We start from the raw sequence: 27,024 nt of genomic DNA, 5'->3' as shown, positions 1-27,024 counted from the left end.
GCACATTCTTTTGGGGTTGAGTTGGATTGGCACAGGTAAGGAGTGATGTATTAAGATTGAAATAATTAACCAACATGCGTGCCGTTGCTCGGTATGTAAATTTAAACGGCAAGGGCTGACGGTTGGTGGTGCTCCCAAATGGAGTCCAAAAGTTGAACTAAAAAGGAAAGTCTGGAGATGACTTAGAGGGAACCCGACAAGGTTTTTTAGGGCACACTTGTAACTGATAATGTATGTTTGGTATGATGTCTATTAATTAAAACGTAACTTTTAATTTTTGAAAACACTTAAAATACAGATTTGGCATAAGAGGGGTTATACATATGCTGAAAAATTGCAGGATTGTAAAATTAAATCCTCTTCCTCCGAGCAATAAGTCAATATACTGACTCTGTCAGGTAATTATCTACAGGTAAACTTGGCGAAAATAAGTCACTCATATAGCTATTTCCTGGTATGACAATTATATCGGATAATGCTTATGACATCCGATTGTCATCAACGTATGAAATAGCAGTACTGATGGCGCAGGACACACCACCCCTCAGTAGTCAAATGAAATTAATTAAGTAGGGTATCATAACCAATACCAATCTTCCCTATCATACATCCCTATTCCCTACCCACCATTGGAATTATTGGAATTATTCCTACTACTGCACTAATAAACTGTCCACAGCAGAAATGCCAGCAAACTAGGCATGTGGCTATAATTTCAATGCACATCGCTAATCCGTGCCACACCAATCCTTTGTACATTGTAACATGAAAATCGTTATGACAGCTGTGCAGCTCCTCCTTTCCCACTATCATATGTATCGAGATGAATCCAGCTGTGTTCACACAGCATTATGCTCTCGATTACACGCTTCTCCTAAGTTACTAGACTACTATACAAACATCAGAATAACCTAACGTTTGCTCCCTGAAGTTTGCGCACCAATACAATACACGTACGTCAGAACAACCTGACGTTTCTCTAGTCCACGGGACCTACACTCCAGCAAGCCTCTACAGCTGAGAGGCACGTCCCTGGGCACCTTCTCGATTGGCTACTTTCCGCGTCAATCAAACAATGCCTTTCCCGGTTGGCTGACATCTTTGTCATAAGAAGGGCATCCCCCCTTGTCCTCCACGCGTCAGTGAACAAGCCTAACAGCGAAACACGTGTCCTCTGACGCGCAGGACACACCCCCCTCAGGATACCTGCAGACTGTGTCCTCCACGGACACCCCGCTCCGGCGCCCGGCTGCCTCCCGCCTGCCGCTTTCGCTGCACCTGGGCAGCAAGGTAAAGCAGGCTACGCCTGCAAGCAATTTTCTTTAAACTGCAGTATTTACACGCCAGAGTTTGCTTACCATAGCGCAGCTCTGGGTACTGCATTTCCTTGTGCAGCAGCGCTATTTATGGTGTCTATTGAACGACAGCTCGTGTACACCGGAGCCCTCCGATTATAATACTGTTATGCACAGAATATTTACAAGTTTAAACAGCGCAGCTCTAACAGGATTACCTTAAACATTTTGCCTCACTTTTGTATGGTTAGAGGACTTACTGGTGATACCACTATACTAATCATGCCGCTCTATGCATAACATATCCATTTGTTAAAAGGATTACTTGAACAACTTGATTTATAGTGTGCATGTAGAGTATTTACAGATAAATATCGCATCGCAAATTGCACTGTATCTCATACATACTCAGATCTGCTGATCTGGCTCCCGGCCAGGACCTGTCAGATCCAATCTACAAATCTGCCATTGTAAAGAAACAGCCTAGATTATTGTACTACCCAGTATATCCTGTATGCATTCTGACCTGCTGATTGAACTTAGCCTGACCAGGTCCAATTTGTCTATTTACAGACATTACTAAAAGTACTTAACTGCAGGTGGCATCATATGTAATACTGACAGGAGTTTTGGTGCTATATTTGAATTGTTCCACGATACACACCTGCAAATACCACAGCGACAAGAATCTGCCAATTTGGCTAAAATGTCAGAATCTGTCACTATTTCCTGTGTTCACTAAACAGTACCCTAACAAACCCCGGGGTGAACTGGGTGATCAGACCTATCAAAATCCTGACACCTAGAACACTAGCCACAATTCTGGACTGAGGGTACATTTACCTTTTCACGCTACTCTCATCAGATACCTCTCTATTCTCACTTTCAGATATCTACTGATCTGTCACCGACTCTCACTCCCTATCCTGGGCAAACTGCCCTATTGTTTCCACTCCAGGGAGGAACGCCCCACCCCCTCTCTCTCATCCCCAATCCTATACACCCGAAAGATTGGGGACAGCAGAAGTCGGGCTCAGGCACCACATTCCCCCTCTTTTTGACTACCCACTATCCAATTTCAGTGACTCTCTCATTGGCCCTCCTGCTAACTATCACCCTGCAAGGCCCGATGGTAACAGGGAGAATTATTTGGCTGCGGGACCAACAGCAGAAGCACACTTGAGCTCATTTTCCGCCAGCCAGGCTCTCACGTTATAACTATACAGCCATACCTCACTGGACCGCCTGGTACCATCCGAACCCAGAAGCTAAGCAGTGAAGGGCCGGCCGAGTACCTGTTTGGGGAACTTACAGGGAATAGTCGGTGCCGTAACCTAACATAACAGCAGAGGCTAACAGCTGTGAGAGTGACGCTTTATTAAAACCTTATTTCCTCATCCTGCCTTCCTCTTATCATACTGTGACTCTACTCTCCTTTTTCTCCCCTCTCTCCTTTCTGATACCCTACTTAATTACCATATATACTCGAGTATAAGCCTACTTTTTCAGAACATTTTTTATGCTGAAAAAGCCCCCTTCGGCTTATACTCGAGTGAGGGTCCCACTTGAGTCAATACGTTTTCCCAGGTTTTTGTTGTAAAATTAGGTGCCTCGGCTTATATTCGGGTCGACTTATACTCGAGTATATACGGTAATTTCATTTGACTACTGAGGGGTGGTGTGTCCTGCGCCATCAGTACTGCTATTTCATACGTTGATGACAATCGGATGTCATAAGCATTATCCGATATAATTGTCATACCAGGAAATAGCTATATGAGTGACTTATTTTCGCCAAGTTTACCTGTAGATAATTACCTGACAGAGTCAGTATATTGACTTATTGCTCGGAGGAGGAGGATTTAATTTTACAATCCTGCAATTTTTCAGCATATGTATAACCCCTCTTATGCCAAATCTGTATTTTAAGTGTTTTCAAAAATTAAAAGTTACGTTTTAATTAATAGACATCATACCAAACATACATTATCAGTTACAAGTGTGCCCCAAAAAACCTTGTCGGGTTCCCTCTAAGTCATCTCCAGACTTTCCTTTTTAGTATTTATTTAGCACAGTCTATAAAATGACCATTATAAGCTTTTTGCAACATCTCCATTTTACCACTCACACAGGTTTGATACATCTGCCCAGCCTAGTTTAGCATGTATTGGTATTGCTGTTTTAATCCCATTGGTTAAAGCCGCAATCATTGTTGACTTTTAAAATAAAATACAATAAAAAAATTAATAAATATAACCCTAAATGTAAACTAAATATATCAAGACATTGGACTAAGAGCCCATTTTAGGACAGTTATATGTATGTTTTAACTAGAATATTGGTCCCTACTATTGTTTGCTTATTATTTTTTTCAATAGTTACTTTTTTATTGCCAGCATATTACTCTTGCGCTTTACAATTGGGGACCTTACCGCAATAAAACATGACAGACTGACACATTGGCAAGAGGGCTTCTCACAAGTTTACACTCTATGGAAATATAAACGACTGACTGTCGTTCATGAAGATCATGAAAATTACGTGTTCGTATGACTGCTTATCCCATAGGTACTAGCTATTGTCCATCATTTAAATAGATAGTTCATGGTGGATGTCTTGTTTCTGTCTCTAGTGTGGATCACCACAGTTCAGGATGTTGATCCTGTCGGAAACAAGGTTATTAGTGGTACCCAAGGGCAGGCAGCCACACTTTCTTGTAATAGCATGCTACAGACAATCAGTGTTCAGAAGGCCAGCACTTTTAGGCCCAGACCAGTCTCTTAAGGAAACCATTCTCAATAAATACCACCTAAGAAGTTATTTTGATAAGATTTGTGTGTATACAGTATGTGACTGTAATGTAATGGAACATTCATTTATTTAACCTATACTTTAAGCTACCATATGTTATGTACTATGGCAGAACGGATATTGATGTCCAGTAGTAGTTTGAAGTAGAGGAGCAAAATCAATTTGGAAAGGCAGTCAGAACCACTAGCTGACTGTGCTATTTTTCTAGCGTCTTGTGAGATATCCATTCATAGCCTAATTAAGTTTGACGCTTGGCACTAGGATTACATTTTTTCTTGAGGAACAAATTGTATCGTTCGATGTAGAAGGAGGCTTTTAAATAAAATGAGTTAAGAGAATTCAATGGACTTTTTCGTTAGAAGAAAAAAGGTCTTGCAAATTTGAATGATAATTTCCAGCATTAACAGTGTGCTTTCCTTTTGTATAAATGCACAGTTCTGGTAGACAAAGAGCCATACAAACAGGAATTCTCCTGTTTCAAAGACTTTTGAATTATTTAAGTGTTCAGCAGCTTAAAGGCTAGATTTACTAAGGCTTGGAGAGTGATAAACTATCCACCCGCTCCTGTCCATTTTCAAACACAGCCTGTTACAAGGCAGCCAGGAGCCGGTTTTGAGCTGAAAGCAGCTCAAACTGCAAAAAGTGAGCTGCTTTTTAGTTTTCTTTTTGTATATTCTGTTTTTATTGAAATACACAGATACAAATTGAAACACAAACAGTAGGACATCATCTGACAAGTTTGTAAAACTGAGATATAACGATCTATATCCATATATATGCTGTCAGGATAATGAGTCCATAATTGCTTAGCTCTGTATCAGTATATAACAAGATAAATGAATAGGAAAGGGAGAGAAAGAAAATAAATGAAAGATAGGAGGTGGGTGACCTAGAGCCGGTAGTATATATAGATCAGAGTAATAGTATATATGAATCATCAATTAATCAGCTATCAGAGCTTACAGATAAGGAGATATAATCTTTATAAACTTTAAAGGATTTATATTCTATCCACGGGAGCCACACAGATGTAAACTCAGATATTCTGTCTTTTGAACTCAAAAGTATGTCTTCCATGTTCATATAATAATCTAGTCTAGAAAACCAGGAATTTCGGGTGGGGGGAGTACATGATTTCCAAAAAGTGGGAATCACTGCACGTGCAGCATTGCCGAGGTGGCGTAACAGTGACTTCTTATAAGTGGATATAGACATGGAAGAGTGGTTCAGCAACCAGAAGGCCGGGTCTGTGGGGACAGGAGCATGTAGAATATCTGTTGAGACTGATATTACATCTTCCCAAAAAGTTTTGATGAGAGGGCAGGACCACCATATATGTAGCATGGTTCCCAGATCCTTGTGGCATCTCCAACACGTGGGGGATATAGATGGGTAGATAGCGTGCAGGAGAGAGGGGTATTTATACCATCTCATCAACACTTTAAATTGTGTTTCTTTTACTTGTACACAGACAGAGCTTTTATGTGCTTTGAGAAAAACAGATTCCCATTCCCTCTCTGATAATGAGATTTTCAGATCTTTTTCCCATTTTTGAACAAAGAGAGTGTTTGTTTGGGGGTTGGTCCGTTGTATTATTTGGTATAGGGAAGATATTATATGACTAGGATGGGTAGGTGAGACACAGAGTCTTTCAAATGTGGACATTTCTCTGGAAGCCTGTTTAAAAATACTACCCGTGAGCAGGAAGTGTCGTATCTGTTAATATTTCCAGAAATCAGTTTTTGGTATGTCCCAATTTATCTGTATGTCTGAAAATTGTTTTACTCCAGATATGTGACATCTGGCCCTCTAAGGCCCATTTCTTGTAGTGGGATAGAGTGCTGCCGGGAGGGAATGCAGTGTTGCCTAGGAATGAGGTAAGGGGACCGAATTCTGAGGAGACTTCGGATCTCTTGCGCAGCATTTTCCAGCAGGTTAGTGTTTGGGATATACCGTATATGTGAAGGAAGCAAGTCCTCCACAATGCCTCTTACCTCTCTCCAGTGCCCAGCAGCATGTACAGGGATCCAGGCACAAGGTAAACCTTAGAAGGGTAGTCAGACCCTCAAGGTCCAGGGTCAGTAGGTGCAGCTCCGACTGTAAAAGTCCGCGATTTTCGTCATGGAGCCCGATTCCCGGCCTGGCTCCGAAATTTAGGCCCCGGCTTACCAGTCATGGTAGGCTGCAACCTGAAAAACTGTCCACCGGGTCTGCAATGAACAGCGCTATGCTCAGGGGACATCTGGCTATCGGATGGAGCCCAAACTGAGCAGGTACGGCGCAGTTAGAGGGGAATAGGGCTGTGGGAAGGAGCATTAGGCCTGGATCCACTTCCTCACAGTCTAAACTACAGTTACCGTATTCACCCTAGTATAAGCCAAGGAGGTGCTTTTTCAGCATAAATAATGTGCTGAAAAAGTCGGCTTATACTCGAGTATATACGGTAGTTGGGTGAGGGTGCGGGAGCCTGGGCAGAGTCGGGAGCCATGGGAAAATCTCAGGGTACTGCTGGACATATAAACTTTCCAATACTACCCATTGCTTAACCTCTCGACTCCGTGTCCATTCCAACACTCTACTCAACAGGATGGCATGGTAATAATATTTTATATCTGGTAGGCGGAAGCCGCCCTGTTGAGGTGAGTGCAAAAGGATCAGTCTGCTAATCCTGGGTCGTTTCCGAGACCAAATGAATTGTTGGATCAGGGACTGTACTGATTGGAACCAGGAGTTTGGGATATGAATTGGTAGTGTCTGGAGGAGATAAAGTAGTCTAGGAAGGGTGTTCATCTTTACAACATTAATTCTACCAAGCCAGGAAATCGTATTGTATTGCCACCTACAGTAATCGTTTTTAATTGATTTGAGTAATGGATAAAAGTTTAATGATAATAGGCGGGAAAGGTCGCTGGGTAGCTGTACCCCCAGGTATGTTATATGGGAGATTTTCCAAATGAATGGGAAAGAGGCTTTTAAGTTATCAACCACCGTAGGGGGCGTGGAGATATTAAGGGCATAGGATTTGGTTGTATTGACCTTGAAGTTAGAGAGTGAGCTAAAGACATCCAGTTCACCCATGAAGTGAGGAAGTGAGTTGGCAGGTTGTGTAAGGATTGTTAACAAATCATCGGCCAATTTATAGTTGATGTCACCTACCTGTAGGCCTGTTATCTGGCCATTTGCCCTAATGGCCCTGGCTAAAGCTTCAATGCAGAGAACGAATATCAGAGGGGATACGGGACAGCCCTGTCTCGTGCATTTGCTTATAAGAAATTTATCCGAAAGGATTCCGTTGACACGCACTCGTGCTGAGGGTCGTGTGTAGAGGGATAATATTCTATGGAGTATTTGTGGGCCTAGTCCAATGTGCTCCAGTACAGTCCTCATAAAGTCCCAATTAACCCTATCAAAGGCTTTTTCAGCATCAGTTGATAGTAAGATGGTATGAATTTGGTTTTGAGATGCCAAATGTATGAGGTTAAGAATTTTTGTGGTATTGTCCTTCGCCTCGCGGCCCGGAACAAACCCCACCTGGTCATTGTGAATAAGTGATGGAAGGAATTCATTTAGTCTAAGGGCTAGTAGTTTTGCGAAAAATTTAAGATCTACGTTGAGTAGGGATATGGGCATGTAACTGGAGCACACCGAGGGATCTTTCCCCTGTTTGGGGATTACTGTTATTTGGGCTTCTAAGGATTGATTGGAGAAGTGGGAATTAGCAGATATTGAGTTAAAGGCGTGTATCATTCTAGGAGCAAGTGTTTCTTTAAATACCTTGTAGTAGATAGCTGAAAAGCCATCTGGGCCAGGGCTTTTCCATGCCGGTGAGGAAGATATGACCAGTTCCAGTAAGGTAAATGGTTTTTTTAGGGTGTCTCTAGCAGAGGGTGTCCGTTTAGGATACGCCACTTTTTCCAAATATAGCTTAGATTTCATCAAATTAGAGAGAGGGTCAAGAGCAGGGGAGGGGTCTCCAAGATTATATAATGAAGAATAATAATTCCTGAAACATGATGATATTTCTTGGGATTTGAAACAAAGGGAGTTAGTGTTGTTTTTCACAGCGGGAATGAAGGAGGTCGCTCTTTGTGAAGACGGCCTGGCTTGTTGCCCCATTGATAATATTTATTACTGCATTTACGCAGGGACAATTGGGTTTTGTTGTGGAGAAGTGTCTTCAATTGTGTTCGGGCTTCTGTAAGTTCAATGAGATCAGTTGGTGATAAGGAGGACTTGTGGAGTGTCTCTAAACTATGGATTTTATTTAATAGTGTAGTGGTTAAGGCCAGCCTATTTTTTTTCATGAAAGAACCCAGTTGAATCAATTTGCCCCGCATGACACATTTATGTGCTTCCCACAAGGTTATTTTCGCTGTGAGGGGCTGAAGTGTGCTGGACCATCCAGGCGTTGTGTCTCAGTAGCAGTCAGAGGGCTGTGGTGAGATCCAAGATGGCCGCCATCCCCTGTAAAGCCTCCAGTCTGCAGCTCTCAGTGGGCTCCAGGATCAGCTGTATATCGGGCCTGCACGGGCCCCAGCTCCAGGAGGACCAAGGGGGCACTTAAGAGGTGAGGTGGGGGCTTTCAGCACCAGCGGAGGGCTCAGTGGCGCGTCCACGGCGGTCCCGGATCTCCGGTTGGGGGCAGGTTGTAAATTTAGTCCCCAGCTTCACTCTGCTAGTAGGCCACAAATCGCGTATGTGCGCCGGACAGCTCCCCCGCGGCTCAGGACTCTGCGGCCGGCTCCGGTGGTGGCAGGACTGGGAGCAGGTGGGCGAGTCTGCTGATGGGGGCTATTTAGTGGAGGATTCACCCAGTTTTCTTAGTGAAGCTGGGGGAGCTCCCCGGCTATGCGTCCTGTCCCGTCCGCAGCTAAGCCACGCCCCTGCTTTTTAGTTTAAAATCGACTAGTGTGTATTGGCTTTAAGGCTTAATACATTTGACCCATTGACCGGGAAGACCAGGCTCTTTAATTAAATGTTCTTTGGTCTGCAATCCACCATTTGGGGGTTAGGTTAAGGATGTCCACCCAGCCCTATGCTCTGCCTGCTTCCTGCTCTGTATGTGTGTGTTGGCTTGCTCCAGGTAATGTTGGCACAGGTCACAAACTGGCTTTTGCAAACATTTGATTACTTTAAAAATGGGCATCCTGCAAACACAACCTAGCTGGACTGCTAACCATTGATAACAAGCCACTGGTGGTCACTGGTTTTGCCATCAGTGGCCGAGACATGCCTCCCTGAATGGCCTACTAAATCCCAGTAAGGAAGAACAGCTGCAGTGATGGCTGACCTGTGTGTAGACTATAGATGGCACCACTGATTGTAGACTATTCAATGGCCATCCCTAATGACTGGGACTCTCTTTCAATACCCCACCAGGAATGCTCCATACCCCTTTGAGGGTAATTTGCCTTTTTATTCCTCAAAATTGTGAGTGTAACCAATAAATTACCTTTTTTAAGAAAACGGTATTGCACTAAATCCATCTGTTATAAGCTTCCCAGGGACAAAGGGAGAACACCTATAACCATCTATCTCTGATATGCTGATTAAACTTTGCTTCCATGTGAGTGTGCTGCACTAAATAAAGGCATCCACAAACTGTTCAACAATATTTGCGCTACGTTCATATTTATTTTGTACTGTCCCAGGAACTATTCATATTGTATAAGTTTTATCTATTGTTTTTGTGTAATTCGCCAGGGTGCACTTTATCTTTTCCATCCCTAATGCTCCCAAGGACATCAAACTGAGCATGCTCAAACTCTGAGAAATTCTTCCATCCATAAAAGAAACTGCAAATTCTTAAAGCCTGCTGCAGAGAGTTCATAAATGGGAATGCTCTGAAAATAATCAGCAATGCAGACCGTATGCTCACATTATAAACCATAGAGTTCACTCTAGGATTGACAGCGGGCAGGGCGCCGGGGGGGAATGGGGGGGGGGGGCAGACCGGGCTGCCGACGTCACAGCTGGGGGCGGTCGTCATGAAAGAGGCATGCCCGGGCCGACACCGCCATGAAAGAGGGCGGGCCCGGCCCCTCCGAAGCCACTATGCTACCGGGGAAGTGCCAGGCATCGCCGTCTACGGCGACGCTGGGCTTCCCCGTGAGGCTGTTTTAGCGGGGCACTGCGAGAGGGGCAGGGCGCATTTTGCCCTTTAAAAATCGGGCAGGGCGCAGCGCCCCGCTAAAACAGCCTAGAAGGAACACTAAACCATAGCATCTAATAAAACATTAGCTTTCATTTGCCCAAGCTGGTTTGAGCAGTTGCCTTTTTTTAATGTTACATCTATGAGGGGCATTCAGAGCTCTGATGGCAAGCAATGCTGATAGTATTCAACTCCCTCCCTTTCAATTGCTGTTTCCACCTTGCTGGTTCTTTCCAGTGAAATGGCTAGTGTGGCCATCAAAACGGTGGGGCTTGACACAAAATGCAGTGGACCTCACCATTTAACCCCTTGAGTGGTGAGTTTGGCTGGGGCAGGACAAACCTACCAGGGCAGGTTTGTCCTGCCCCAGCAAAACCCACCACAGAATGTAGGGGCGCCCCACTACTCCCCCATCTCCGCTCCGGCGATCGTACGCCCCCTGCCGCTGCCCCAGCTGCCATTTACAGCAGACAGTGACCAAGTGGCTTAGTTATGGGCGGCTCGGGAGGACTCAGGCGCCTGAACTCTGGAGCCAAACTCTGGAGCACTCCAGAGTCCCCCCGCCAAACATTCCCGAGCCTGTCCCCTTCAGGGAGAGCTCTGGCGTACGATTAGCAGAGGGGGAGCGACAGAAGGGGGGAGTGAGCACTGTGGGGGGTGCCCGGAGAGGTGATGCGCCAGTGGTGCACAGCTGAAGGCACCACTTGTGCACACCTTCATATTGGTGGTATGCCCAGAAACTTTCTGGGACAGCCCGCTGCGGCATACCACTGAAGAGGTTAAGGGGATCAGGATTTCTTCCTAACATTGAATACAGCGAGGGGGTTTGACGGCGAGGCTGGCTTTTTCTTGACGAAAAAAAGCCATCCTCGCAGTAGAAAACCCCCTTGCCGTGGCATTGAATACCGCCAATTGTCTTTTTATTAACCCTGTTATTAAATAAACCCTGAAGTCTATTTAACTGTTATTTATACTTATTTCTAGTCTATATTCTTTCAGCAGTCAAAAGAATATAATCAGAAGTCTATTGACTTCCTTTTTGTGTTTGCAGCCTGTGGGGACTTAATTTCCAGGTGATGTGCTGGAGCATTTCTGAAGAACAACACATGGCCATCCATTTATGTAGATTTTATTTTACTCTCCATATAAGTGCATTGGAAAACCAGTGAATAATTGGCACTCTATTCAATGGTACATTTTTATGATGTCCAACAGCTCATCAATGGTCATTAAGGTGACCATAAAGTATTACATTGAACCCATTAACTGTTTTTTAATTGAATTCAAATTAGCATGGTCATAACGATTTAGTCCTAAAATGTAAATGTTATTTTGATTTGTGAATTTTAGGCTCCTCCGTATATGTGTAGTTGTGTTTATTTTTTACCTAATTTGGTGTTCTAATGATGAGAAGTCTAGTTATTCCTTGTCAGTTCTTTCTGCTGGATGGCAGCCAAACATTTACACAGAACAATGCTGGCAAGGAGTAATCATTTGGATGCTATAAATGTTTTTAGTTCAGTGTTGACATTTTTATCTGAAGTTTTCCTTCCTTGAATTCCCACACTTTAATTAATATATAATTATAATACAGACTTTCGGAAAGTTTCTGTAAAATGCTAGCAAAGGTGACCCGGAGTTGCCTGATGACAAATATGACATTTTGGGTGTCTGAATGTATGTTTGGAAGCTGATGAGTGATTGAATATTTTAATTATTGGATTTGGAGATATGTGGAGGGTTCATGTAAATGTCATTCCTCAACTGTTATTAAATATAATTATGGCAGGATGATTAAAATGAAATAGGAGGTAAAATACAGTGGCACATGGATATAGTCTAGTGGTGTGTGGAAGGTTTTTAGTTCTGAGATTGGAGAATTTAATCTGTAATGTGTGGGGTTAAGTATTATGTGACTCCACATAGAACCTATGCTGCTGTGGGAAATGTTTTAAACTAATACTTCATATAAAAATATTTTGAACACCTAAGCAGTGGTTCCTAAACTGTGTCCCCTAGCACCCTGGGGTGCTTAAGGACACTTGCAGTGGTGGCCCAGGCCTTTTTTAAATTAGTTATGGTCAATGTAATAGACAAAACCAGTGCTTGTGGCTGACCATAATGAAATATGTGGACAAACAAGTCAAGTTAATCTTATAAATAATTGAACCAAAGTATGATAAAAATATTTCTCGAGAAAAAATTCTCATACTCTAGGGCGCCATGATTCAGAAAAAGCAATCTCTGATCTAAGGGGATTTTTACCAGTACATTTATACAGCTTTTATGTCCGTTAACAAGAGAAAAACAGAGAACAGTCATATTATCCTTTCAATACCTCCTTATTCTTATTATTATCATCATCATCATAATATTCTCTTTGTACTCTTATTATACTCTTTATATATATATATATATATATATATATATATATATATATATTTAAGCTAGTAAATTTGGAAAGATTCATTATTTTTAATCAGATGGAACGCCTCTCAGCCAGTGACTGGGATAGCCAGAATGTCCCCGCTGGCGACCGCCGGCGGAGAGGTACTCCTTCTGATTCGTCCCAGTTTTTCGGTGGCGGGGGCGGGAAACCCTGTCCATCTCCGCTTCTGGGAGATGGGCAGGGTTAAGGGGGGGTGCGAGGACCGGTGGACAGCGATGAGGAGGTGGCGGGGACTGACGGGGAGCTCCATCGAAGGGCGTGCAGTGCGTTCACTTTCGACGGCTGGTGGTTGGCGATCTTACCGCGAGACAAACGCTAAACGAGAGCGGCTCCATCTGTATGAGTAAGGACGTGATGTACTAAGCTTTACTAATAAGTCAGAAGTAGATGTTATACCTGGGGTATTTGGCATCCAGAACAATAATCCAGCCTGTTAGAAATTAGCTACAATTACTGATGTACTCTTACTGGTTATGGTATAAAACATAGTATCTAGGTCAATAGCCAATAGAAAAATTACCCAGAGGGCAAATCAGGCGCAAAAATTAATGTATATAATAAATATGTATTTAATCTATAAGGTACACAGCTCAAAGACTGCTGCTCCCAAAAAAAGACATAGTCTTTTTAGCCAAGAAAAAGAAATATATATAAAATAAGAGAGCGCACTGTGTTGATCTTTTTATATTTTTACTTAATTAATGATAATTCATTTAATACATTATATTATAAAAAACAGACAAACAATAAATTTAAAAAAATATGCATTAAGCACTAAACATTCATTAAAACATCCGACCATGAACCTTAGATGGTTAACCAGTTTCGATAGTAGAGCCTTAATTGAAACAGTTCCTGAAAAGTCAGTGTAACAGTTCCTTTTTAATCATATATGCTGGTGAACAGCTGTTAGCTAGCAGTGAAGCGGTGCTCCTTATGTAAGTAACGGATTATATTACCAGTTGGTTCCCAGGGGTAGGTGCAGCGGTGATCTTGTCTCCATACGGAAACCCGCTACTACCGGTGTTGCTCCGATGGTGTGGGAGCCGGTACCGGGAGCAGGCGTCGTGGACGGGTCTCAGCTGGTCTGCTGACAACCAGCGTGGCTCTGATGTGAAGAGAGCTAACGCTGGGAGCTGACACGGCTGGAGAGTGTATCAATAAACCTGGACGGCCAGATGGAATGGACGTCTGTGCGCACCTGAGCCGAGGACACTGGAACCATACACCTTTAGCTGTTTTTTGGAGCAGTCCGGCAGTTGGAAGCACGATGTAAGCAAATAAGGCAATCTGGATGGTAGTCACGGTCGGGATAAGATACGTCTTGACACGTTTCTCCGTCCTCCTATTACTGACGGTTTCATCTTCTGATGAAACCGTCAGTAATAGGAGGACGGAGAAACGCGTCAAGACGTATCTTATCCCGACCGTGACTACCATCCAGATTGCCTTATTTGCTTACATCGTGCTTCCAACTGCCGGACTGCTCCAAAAAACAGCTAAAGGTGTATGGTTCCAGTGTCCTCGGCTCAGGTGCGCACAGACGTCCATTCCATCTGGCCGCCCGGGTTTATTGATACACTCTCCAGCCGTGTCAGCTCCCAGCGTTAGCTCTCTTCACATCAGAGCCACGCTGGTTGTCAGCAGACCAGCTGAGACCCGTCCACGACGCCTGCTCCCGGTACCGGCTCCCACACCATCGGAGCAACACCGGTAGTAGCGGGTGTCCGTATGGAGACAAGATCACCGCTGCACCTACCCCTGGGAACCAACTGGTAATATAATCCGTTACTTACATAAGGAGCACCGCTTCACTGCTAGCTAACAGCTGTTCACCAGCATATATGATTAAAAAGGAACTGTTACACTGACTTTTCAGGAACTGTTTCAATTAAGGCTCTACTATCGAAACTGGTTAACCATCTAAGGTTCATGGTCGGATGTTTTAATGAATGTTTAGTGCTTAATGCATATTTTTTTAAATTTATTGTTTGTCTGTTTTTTATAATATAATGTATTAAATGAATTATCATTAATTAAGTAAAAATATAAAAAGATCAACACAGTGCGCTCTCTTATTTTATATATATTTCTTTTTCAATAGCCAATAGGTCAACACCAAATGGTTGACATGGACAAAAGGCAACACAAGCAAAAGGTCAACATGAAATGGTCGACACATGAAAAGGTCTTTCATGGTTTTTTTGTGCCAATTTTAAGATTTCATTACATGGACCCCAAATTAGTGCACTGCGTTCCTTTGCATGGCTCTGCTACCTCTATGTTCCTAATTGGAGACCATGTGATTGAAAAAGTCGACCTATTGACTGCCGACCTATATACAGCATGCCCTCCCACTCTATCAGCATTTCTGTTTTGGTTATTGCAAAAGTAATTGGCAAGCAGCAGGCCTTATGGTGCCTACACACATAGCGATCTCACTAGATCGCATAAAATATGCTCAGTGTACAGAAGCCATAGCGATACACGCCACCGCACGTTGCTATTGCTGGGCGGTTAATGCACAGTATTCTCAGTGGAGAACACTGGCCCTCACAGATAGCTCAGCACACAGTGCTCAGCGATCTAGCATTGCTCAGAACGCTCAGCAACTGGCTATGTGTGTGTGTAGGCCCCATTAGAATTTAGCAGATTAAATGCAGCTGGGTTGCTGTCTATGGTATCCACACATGCGGGGGTTTACATTTTTGGAGAGATGTTTCCCTTCTGTGTTCAGTCCCAGTGGCCTAATCACCTATTTACTTGTAACAACAATTCTCATGTTAATGTATTTTATAAAGTACACTCAGATTATAGGCTAGGAAAATTATTGTCATGCAACATTATTTGGCACAGGACACAATGGTCTGTCCCGCATCCCTAGCAGTGGGAGCCTTGGAGAGACAGCGCATGTCTCGGCTTCCACTGTGCATGTATGTTGGAGCCGGCACAGACTTTAGCATTATATTATGTAGATGCTGCAAAAGATTATAAGTAATTGGGCCGTATTCAATGCGGCCAGCGAGGGGGTTAAAACAAGTGACCCTCGCCATTTAACCCCCACGCCGGGCGCTCACCATATTCAACATTCCAGGGAATCCTTGCCATCAGAGGACAGCGAGGATTGCCCCAAGCGACGGGACTTTCGGCGAATGCAGGGAGCCTGCTGCATTTAACCACGAGCCTGTCTGTTTTTTCGACCGCACACACCTTTTCCATGTCACTGGAAAAACCCAGCGAGGAGGAAACGGCGTGTACATGGGGGTTAGTTGAATACTGAGCGTGCGAGCTGTGACAGCGAGCAGTCAGCACTGCTCGCTGTCACAGCTCACAAAAAAGCAATGAATACTGACCATTATGTATAAAGAGACTGTTAAGGTGCCCACACACTAGAAAGATCTGCGATCTTAAGATGTGCGCATAAATTAGCCTTCAAATCTTTTGTCCGATCTGGACAAAAGATTTCAGGCAAGCGCACATCTTTACCAAAGATTTTTCTTAAGATCCCGTGTGCGTTCCTATGGATCTTTTGTTAAATCTTCTGATCTTTTGTGCAGCACGTAAGATCAGAAGATTTAGCAAAAGATCCACGGGAGCGAGCATCGGCCGATTTTCGACCGATTTTTGACCGATTATCGGTAAATATCGGCCGATATATCGGCCGATTTATCGAAAATCGGCCAATCGGCCCAAAAATCGTTCTAGTGTGTGGGCACCTTTACTGATATTACTGCAATGTAATAGCTCTAGATAATGCATAGAAAATGTGTGAAGATCTGGTTTTAAAACCTACTTTATGTAGTGTCTAAATAACATCATTATCTTTGAAGATAAAACAATTGGTTTTTAATGTCATTGTTTACCCATATCTTTGCTTTTAGCTGACGGAAATGCCATTATCAAAGAGCTACAGCCCGTTTTTCAAGAGCATGGAATGACAGAGACAGTGCACAGCTGGGCAGACCATGGCTACCTGGCCACGTACATAGCAAGCAATGGCAGGTAAGGGAGCAGAAGACTAACAAAAACTATCCTATACTACCTGATGAGTAATTGATATTTCCAATAATCTTTATATTAACAAGTGATAGTCTGACAATGGTTGACTTATAAAGAAGATTACCATATATTTAACAGTACCTCACAGGGCTCAAGATTGCACAAGAAACCAAGCTTATGCAAATGTATTAGGGCAAGATCTATCAAGCTTCAAAAAGTGATGAGATGTAAAGTGATAAACAGCCAGCCAATAAGCTCCTAACTTTCAGGTCACAGGCTGGGTTTGAAAAATAACAGATAGGAGCTGGTTGTTTATCACTCTCCACATCTGGTCCATTGTAGGAAAGATGCGACAAGTCTATATACGGGAGGGGATATTTTCCTTTTTTTTATATTTTAGTATTTTTCTCTTTTTAAAATGTATAAGCGGTTATTTTATCAAATGTACAATGAAACATGAATATGGAAGAGGGAGTATGGAAGTCGTGGGTGAGCTTGTGTTCCCCATGGATAGAGGGTAGGGATACATGCAATTACGTTTTCTTTCTTTCTTTTTTTTTTTCTTCTCCTTTTTTGTTTCTCTTTTATTATATGTAACATGAAACAGATAAATATTCACATAGTGGGAAGAGCTTAGTATAATAATAGATGGATGAAGTGTCACTAAATAAAAGATCTTGAAAGCACAAAACATTAAATTCATGGAGTGATACGCCTTAATTCTGCACAAGAGTGTAAAGAAGCACATAGTTATATAACAGGGTAGAAAGTAGGGGAACACGGGAAGGAGACTTGGGTAAATAATATTTGAAATGTAGTTGGATAGGTTCGGATAATGTAGCTCAAACAACGACAAAGATAAGAAGAAAAAGAAACAAACTATGAATGTCCAAACTGTACTCAACCATGCTATTCTGTAATAGTATACTGTAACGACCACATGTACAAGAAAATGTTAAATAAAGTGAATTTAAAAAAAAAAAAGGAAACAAATAAGTATAAGAGGCCAAACAAATCTGACATTTACAAGGAACTTCGATACATGCTTGAGTACATTGTACCAAACAGTTAAGCTAGGTACACATATATACAATCGTCGGGCCGTTCTTCCAATCTGGGGGCAAACGGCCGTTCGATTGTATAGGTGTGTACGCTGTCCCAATTGCTGCTGTGCGATCGATAAACGGCCAAAAACGCTCTTGGCCGTCCACGGTCGGTCGGTCGAAGGTTCTTTGCTGCTTAATATTTCATCCGATAGGACAGCTCCATATCGGAACAAAAGTGAAGTGTGTACGCATGTTCGATCGATATGCTTGACAGTTTGACAAAGCACGGTGGTATGCTGCATTATGAGAGACCCTGTAACCCTTTGCCTGCTTTTTTAACTAATGTGTGTTTAATGCCTCACTGCCCAACACTTTAGAGGCATAACTTTAAGACATTAATCAATGTCGAAGTTTTAATAGAGTGTGCTGGAAGCTCTTTGCAGGGCACCATAACACACTATTAAAACTTCAACATTGATTAATGTCTTAAAGTGATGCCTCTAAAGTGTTGGGCAGTGAGGCATTAAACACACATTAGTTAAAACAGCAGGCAAAGGGTTACAGGGTCTCTCATATACTTCTTCTTGCGATTGTTTGGACGGGAGTACATCGGACGTCGCAAGTAAAATTGTACGTATGTTTTGGACGGTCGAACGTGTATTCAGTCGAACGAACGGTCGCAAGAAAAAGGAAATTGTACATATGTGTACCCAGCTTTACTTGTTCTATGGCTTCACATATCTTGCCAAAATATGACGTTGGAACTAAATAGCAGAAAAAGCTTTTTTCTTCCCTTTACTTTTTTTTTCCCTCCAGTAAACCCAAGGGATGTAATTAAAATCTCTTATAATCCAGGGCTTCTTTATTACAAGTTTCCAGTGTAGATTGGATTTAAAATGAGCTTATATGCAAGTTATTGTTAGGTACAGTATAGCACAGGGCTCGACTAATCCCGGTCACCATGGCGACCAGATTCTGCTTCCTGGTGACCAGACCAAGGAGGTAGCAGAATCTGGTTGTGGGCCAGCGTTGACCGACCTCCTAACAGAGCAGCAGTGTGGGCAGCATTGCTGGACTCCCCCCTCCTAATAGAGCTGAGAACCCCCCCTCCTCCTAACAGAGCAGCGGCAAGGCACCGCAGCCAGAATTGTCCAACCTCCCCTACCCTCCCTCTCCTAGCAGACAGCAACGGCAGTGCGGGCTGTATTGTCCGTCGCCCTTCCCCCTCTACCTCCCAAGAGAGCAGCGGCAGCGCACAGACAGAGAAGTGCGGGCAGCGTTGCCCGACCCCACTCCCTCCCTCTCCCAACAGACAGTGCGGCATGGGCAGCATTGCCCGACCCCACTCCCTTCCACTCCCAACAGACAGTGCAGCGCGGGCAGCGTTGCCCAACCCCTCTCCCTCCCTCTCCCAACAGACAGTGCAGTGTAGGCAGTGTTGCCCGACCCCTCTCCCAACAGACAGTGCAGCGCGGGCAGCATTGCCCGACCTCCCCTACCCTCCCTCTCCTAATAAACCGCAGCGGCAATGCGGGCAAAATTGGCCCCCCTAACAGCAGCAGCACACCACAGCCAGCGTTGCCCGACTCCCCCTCCCCTCCCCAGCCAAGTGGCGGCTGGCACCGAGGAGCAGGGTATAAAGAGACCAGCAGCGACCAGGAAGCAGGTACCGAGCAGTGACCAGGAGACCGGCTGATGTTGGTGAGCCCCACCCCCCTTCCCACCTATTCACTAACTCTTCCCCTGTCACTTCATGCCCATCATCTCACTCCCTCTTGCCCCTTATCATCTGCCCTCCAGAACCTCACCCTCTCTACCGCCCCTTGTTGCCTCCCCCCTCTCAAGTAACCCCCCATCACCTCACCCTCTCTATTGCTCCCTTGTTGCCTCACCCCCACTCACCTAACCCCCTGTCACCTCTCCATGACCTTACTCATTCGCCCCCTGGCATCTCACCCTGTATCACCTTACACGCTCTGTAGCACTGTCACCTCACCCCCGTCACCTTCCTCCTCTCATCCCTCTCTCACATCCCCACATCGCACCGTGTAGGGGCACCCTTAAGTTTGTCTGGCTCCTATACGTTTGTCCTGGTATCTGCTATACTTATGGAAATCTTCGGAAACATCATGGGACATCCCTTTATGCTATCACACTCAGAATGCTGCGGGCAGGGAACCAAGCAGTAATCTGTCATTGAAACAGCAGGGGTGTGCAGCAATCAGGGCGCAGTGTAGGTACTCTATACCCCCTCCAGAAAAACCTGGATGTTTTTGAATGTCATTTTATTTGGGTTTACCCTCAAAATTATATTATAGTAAACAGCGATGGACTTCTTCCATTGATTTCCTTTGTAAAACATACTGGTTAAATGATTTATGTGTCTGCTTTCTTCTACGAGCTACGCTCCAAGAGAGTTTCATGTTCCGAAAAAACTGTCTGAGTATTTCAGCTTTTGGGTATGTGATATGCTCACATGCTGCTGGGGGTCAGCAAGGAGCTTACAGAAAATGCAGGAGTCCCAGTGAATCAAGGATCAGGTGTACATTTAGTATCATAGGCGGCAGGAGGGGAAATTTTGTGATGGCGTGGATTATTTATTTTATAAAAAAGATGTTTATAAAATCAAATGTTAGATCCTCTATATCAAAGCGTCTGTTCTAGTTTGTGTGTGTGTGTGTGTATATATATATATATATATATATATATATATATATATGCGAGGGGGGGTTTGCGGCACTCCAAGCTCCTTGGCAGAATATGCAGTTGAAATGCAATGATGCGGTGCCCGTCCTAGGTCAGCACTGGGCTGGCAATATACACGGGGAGGGATTGCGGCGGCACTCGCAAAAAAAGAAACCACACCAGGTGGAAGTTATCCGCCTGGTGTGGTTTCTTTTTTTGCGAGTGCCGCCGCAACCCCTCCCCGTGTGTATATATATATATATATATATATATATATGTAGATGTGGGGGGGCAGATGTCACTCGCACGGACTTTGGAAAGAAGGTCAGACAACACAAGGGTACCCTTGCCCCCCACATCTACATTGTCCCCTTTCAGTGGCACCCCGGCAGCTGCTACCCAGTATCAGGAGTGCCATTCTACACCTATCTATATATATATGTATATATATATATATATGTATATATATATATATTATACAAATAATATAATTTCTATGTAGCCACCTCAAATCCCTATGACCTGTATAAAAGCACATTATAAATACACTGTAATGAATACACAAGAAAAATAATTCCAACCTTGTCCACTGTACTGTAGAAATGTTCACATCTAGTAAAATGTAAACTTTGCGAGATGGGCAAAACATCTGCTAAAAATGCCAACATCTCTGAGAGATGTGCAAAATATCAGCTAAATATGCCTGCGTCGCTCACATTCGTTATATAGATTCAAATAAAAATGTGCAAAAAAAAAAGATTTTATTAGCTATATACGGTAAACATTACAGGTCAATATGATGATTAAACATGTTTGCTTGGCAATTTTGACACCAATTTTGACAAATTCACTTGGCACTCAAAAGGTTAAGTTCTAGAACTAAAATAGAACCAAGGTAAATGTGGCATCATGATCACTCACAGTTAAGAATGGTAAATGTGGTGTAAATAGAACAGAGACGGATCACTATAAATTATGTTTTATTAATGTGAATAGTGTATGTAATTCTCCTGTATTGTGCTTCTGTTTTTTTACTGCACCATCTAATAAATAAAATGGTATTTGGTGTGTTCTAGATACATGGCATGTTGGCACTGTAGAAATAACGAAGGGATTAACAAGCTTTAATAAATGTGTTATTTACTTTGCATTAGCCTTTCAGTAGGATGGCCATCATCTGCTTTCTAGGTCATGAAAAGCTCTGGGGTATTTTCTCACTTTGTTTGGTTGTTTTTCATTTCTGAACAATTTTCTTGGATACATCTGTCAATGAACCATTTAACAGATTGCATTATATAATATGCTTTTAGCATTGCCCCCGTGGCTACCAATTGCTCTATATACCAAAAAGAAATCTATTGATGATTAGAATGAGCTGGCATGGGTTCTGAGAGTTGTATTTCCTGTTTGGAAATGTCACGGACAGATACAAAAGACCCCTATACTAAAGATACAAAAGCCCCCCTATACTTAAGATACAAAAGACCCCTATACTTAAGAAATCATTTTGAAAGCACGAGGTTCATTGCATTCAGTGTGTTATCGAAAAATTTTAAATTTCACACAAGATAAAGAGGAAAATCAGTTTTGCCCCGTACACATGTGGTGACGGGATCCTTGTGCTGATTGGTCTAGCATTGCTCAGATGGTTCAGCACAGGTCACTCTGCACACACCGCTGCACCAACGTTGTGTGATGAGCGATCTTTCACTGCCTGAACACAGGCGATAAATAGATTTATTCTGCATGCAGTATAATTCTAGTCAGGCATAGTGTCGCGCAGGACCGTGCACCACCATGGCCGGAGGTCATACAACACATGGAGCGATCTGTTTTTCATTTCTAAGCAATCTAGTCAAATCACTTAGAAATGGGGCTGTAATTGCCCCATGTGTACTGTCCATGGGATACGGTCATATTGTCTACAACAACTTGATCGACAAGCATTGGGTCGACATGCAGGAAGGTCAACATGGGTCTAGGTCGACACAAGCATTAGGTCGACATGGACAAGGTTGACAGTCAAAAGGTCGACATGGGGTTTTTGCACTGTTTTTGAGCCGACATGTGCCATCAGGTTGTATTTCATGCCCTACCATCCACTAGGGCATGGTGGGAGAACAGAATAGTGTGCCGAGCGCAGCGAGTCACCGTGCCCGAAGCATTGTGAGGGATGCGGTGCACTTTAAAATGTGTCCATGTCCAATGTGTCCATGTCCACAGTGTCGACAATCGGGTAAAAAAAACAGTGTCACCTTTTGACTGTTGACCTTGTACATGTTGATCTAATGCTTGTGTCGACCTAACCCATGTCGACCTAGACCCATGTCGACCTTGCTGCATGTCGACCTAGTTGCTGTAGACAATATGATCCACACCCCGTTCCATAAGGATGCTTTTGTCTTTTTATGATGTCAGAACAGCAGGCATTGAAAGAGTATGATGGGACCATTACACTGCTGAATATTGATTAATTGCAAACATTTATATCAGCAGTTATTAATCTAAGATGGGACTATTTTAATTCCTAAACTTTTAGGTGTTGTGGTTGGGGGAGGATCTTTGATTATTATTATTGAACACACATGCATAGTAACCATTCTTAAGGAGAACATCTTCAGCCATGTATAGCCATTGGCTGGTAGAGCTTTTTAATTTGAAGTGTGTTTTTTTTTTTTTTTTTTAAACGGATCTAAAAATGAAATAAAACTGCAGACCTACACAGGACTTAAGCAGGAGGAAAACAGAAGGAGAACATTCAACCTATCATTTATGTAACTATAGAACTAGCTAAAACTTTTAGGGCAGCATGGATGGTGTAATGGTTAGCATTACTGCCACACAGCAATGAGGTCACAGTTTTTATTCCCACCTTTGGCCTAATTGTGTAGTGTTTGTATGTTTTCCTGGTATTTGTGTGGGTTTCCTCTGTGTACTCCAGTATCCTCCCACAGCTTAAGCTTTTGAGTGCCAACGTTGCTGTGAGCTATCCTTAAATTATCTGCTAAAAATCGCAGCATCGCTCACAGCGATTGCTCTTTTAGTATAAATAAATACAAATACAGCCAAGTCAATTGATTGAAGTTTATGTAAATATTGAACCCAAAAAAAGAACAATTGCTGTGAGCGGCACTAGCATTTTTAACGGATATATTGAGGATCTCTCACAGCAACGCTGGCAATCAAAGGGTTTAATAAAAAGGTTTGCTTGGCAATTTTCACACCTATTTTGACACATTTCCTTGGCACTCAAAAGGTTAACAATATACTGCTAGATTAATTAGCTTCCAGTTAGATATAAACTCTAATGTGTACGTGTGTGTGTGTGTACATAGACAGACTAGATAGGCCAAGTGGTTCTCTTCTGCCATCAAATTCTGTTTCTATAAAATTACCAGCAGAGAGCGTTTGCTAGATGCAAGGAGTGATCTCTAGGGTAGGGGATAATACTATGAAAGTATAATACTGAAGTGTGTAATTAGAAACCTTATAGGTGTTGTTTTATTAGCATAACTGATTTTCGTTTAACATTTGCCAACATCCGTGCCCAGTCACCATGGATTTTTGTACAAAGCACCGATATATCCAGAGGCCGTCTGGTCAACTCTGCTTCACCCCTAACTTAGCCAATGCTTAAAAGGAAGATATGTTCCGTAGCGCCCAGACTTTAACATATACTGTAACAGCAGCGACAACATAGCCATATAAAAGTACAGTCACAGTTATTGATGCACACAACCTGCAATTTAAAATTGTTCAGTGAGTTATTGGCCTGATTTTTATCTATCTATCTATCTATCTATCTATCTAATATATATATATATATATATATATATATATATATATATATATATATATATATATATATAGCATACAGGGGGTGGGCGGCACTCAGAAATAAAACACCACTCGATTCTTAGATATGCAACATAGGTGTATTCAGGCGCCTAGCGCTTTCGGGGTGTCCCCCGTCCTCAGGGCAGATACACAGGAGAATATATATATAAGGAGGGGAGAGAGACCGCACTCACACTTATAATGTCACAATGGTGGGGTGCCCTACAATACAGGGTAGATGTGCCCACAATACAGTTCTGTTCATATATATATATATATATATATATATTATATATATATATATATATATATATATATATATATATATATATATATATATATATAGATGCAGTTGTTGTTGTTTGGCACTCTGGATGATTGTTGTTAGAACCAAGGTGCCCTCCACGAGGTTGTAGACATCTGTGATCTCACATGTGTATCCAATTCCGGATATATATAGACATTGTACGGGCTCTGCACACACTAAATTAACTGATAATAAATAGTGGAGATTTGGTTCATGAATTGATAAATGCATTTAAGCCTGCAGCCCCCTTGACGGGACCCCACTTTTCTGCAGGTCCTAACACTATCGCTGAAAATGGCTACAATACACATAGCTATCACATCAATGTTTGATACCAGGCATGCTATTTGGTCTAAGGCTCACAGCAGACTGTGCTTTTATAGGTGAGCAGCTACCAACACACCTGTCACTAATCATCTAGGGAAGTGGTTAACATAAGCTATGGAATCTTAGTTAAACAGAGTGCATGGGAGAATGTGACCACAATAAGACTAATTTAAAAAAACTAATCTAATAAACAATATATACACTTAACATCGGCACTCACCTTTCCTAGTTTTGGGGTGCCCTATGGCTTGTGACCACATTGTTTAAACAGACATTGTAGGGGCTCTGCACCCCTAAATTAACTGATAATAAATAGTGGAGATTTGGTTCATGAATTGATCAATGCATTTAAGCCTGCAGCCCCCTTCACGGGACCCCACTTTTCTGCAGGTCCCAACACTATCGCTGAAAATGGCTACAATACACATAGCTATCACATCAATGTTTGATTCCAGGCATGCTATCTGGTCTGAAGCTCACAGCACACTTTGCTTTTACATATACAAAAAAATTTAAGTCATACAAAGTGTTCCATGTTGCCATGATGCAGTAGACCAATATATAGAAGAAATATCAATTTCCAGCAATGTGAATCATCTTGTACAGCATAATAACAGATGGTCTACTGCAAGTCACCCATGCTTGATGGCCGTTTCGGTGTCTTCGCCGTCCTCAGGAGCACCGAAATGGAATATAAAATACATAGTGTCGATAGCTGTCGCAGAGGCCCACACTGCTCTTTGCTATCTACCAGTTATAATGTAGCATAATCATAAAGGTCATCTGTGTGCAAATAGGTGAAAATCAATAGCAGTACTTTACTCCTATGCTCATTACTAATTACACCAGAATACACATACTTTCATTAAGTGCTATTGGTTTATTTAATTAACTTCCAGAGAATAATTAAGTATTCTTAATTATTAATGTTAATTAATAATAGAGGTAAGCAGAATTTTATGATGTTGGATTTGGACAAATATTGCATTGTCCGCAGAACTCAACTAATCCATGGTGGATAATAAATGTAGTCAATTGGTGATCAACTTTAATTATTACACCTTCTGCTAACTTGCTACAGTAATACAAAAAATCCATTTCATCCAAGCACTTTAATTAACCACTTGAGTGGTATGTCGCAGTGGGCTGTCCCGGAAAATTTCCAGGCATACCACCAATATGAAGGTTTGCGCCAGTTGTGCCTGCAGCTGTGCACCACTAGCACATCACCTGTCTGGGCACCCCCAGAGTGGTCGTTCTCCTCTCCCCTCCCCTGCTGTGGCTCCCCCTCACCACTCCGCTCATCGTACGATGGAGCTCCCATCTCCATTAGTTGCAGTGAGCAGGCGGTAGGTTCGGGGATGTTCGGCGTGGCTTGTGTGGACTCGGGAGTTCAGGCGCCCGAGCCCTCCCAAGCCACTCCGAACACCCCTGAGTCTGCCACCTGTTGTGAACGCTGGGTGGGGCAGCGGCAGGGCCCGGGAGCTCTAGCGTACGATCGCCAGAGCGGAGATGAGGGGGAGGGGGAGTGACAGAAGGGGGGGGGGGGGGGATGTGAGGAGGGTTGGCCCTACACTCTGTGGTGGGTTTTGCTGGGCTGGTAGGTTTGTCCTGCCCCAGCAAAAAAAAAACACTCAAGGGGTTAAATGATGCTTAAATAGTTTTTCTTAGTTAATACATTTTAATGGAAAATACCTGTTTTTGAATGTCTAGAATCAAATATGTCTTGTAAAAAACAAGTTTCTCTTCTGTAAATTGTTAGCATGACGGTAATGCTTTCTGGGACTGTTCAGTTGACTTTTTTGTTTATTTAATCACGCCTGAGGCTCTTGATTTAATACTGCTGTGATTTTATTGGACTAGGTCTTAATTAAACTTTGCTGTGGCACACAGTCAAAAATGAGAGGAATGTGATTATTTTGCACATCTTAGCAGAAGTGAATTTTTAACTCGGCTGCATGGGCCGTTGTTAAATAATGTTATTTTCCTGAATAGTGATTTAGGAATATATCAAAATATCTTACTACTGTACAATAAAATAACTTTTTTTGTTCTACTCTCTGTTAATTTGTATTACTTTATGATTTATTTAACAGTATGTTTTAAATATGCAGGGC

General features: G+C 42.7%; 1 protein-coding gene across 1 annotated transcript in view; it reads left to right on the top strand.

Moving 5' to 3' along the window:
- The window catches only part of SMS (spermine synthase), a 154,402-nt gene that overhangs the window by 39,716 nt on the left and 87,662 nt on the right, over positions 1–27,024 (top strand). Inside the window, exon 2 of the mRNA XM_083172464.1 lies at positions 16,588–16,708. Within this exon, the coding sequence (XP_083028590.1) occupies positions 16,588–16,708 (121 nt within the window). The remainder of the gene's footprint in view (positions 1–16,587; positions 16,709–27,024) is intronic.

This window comes from Crinia signifera, chromosome 2, assembly GCF_055691185.1.
Source record: "Crinia signifera chromosome 2, ASM5569118v1, whole genome shotgun sequence".
NCBI lineage: Eukaryota > Metazoa > Chordata > Amphibia > Anura > Myobatrachidae > Crinia > Crinia signifera.
The sequence above is the reverse complement of the archived record's forward strand: the minus strand, read 5'-3'. Positions and strand labels throughout refer to the sequence as shown.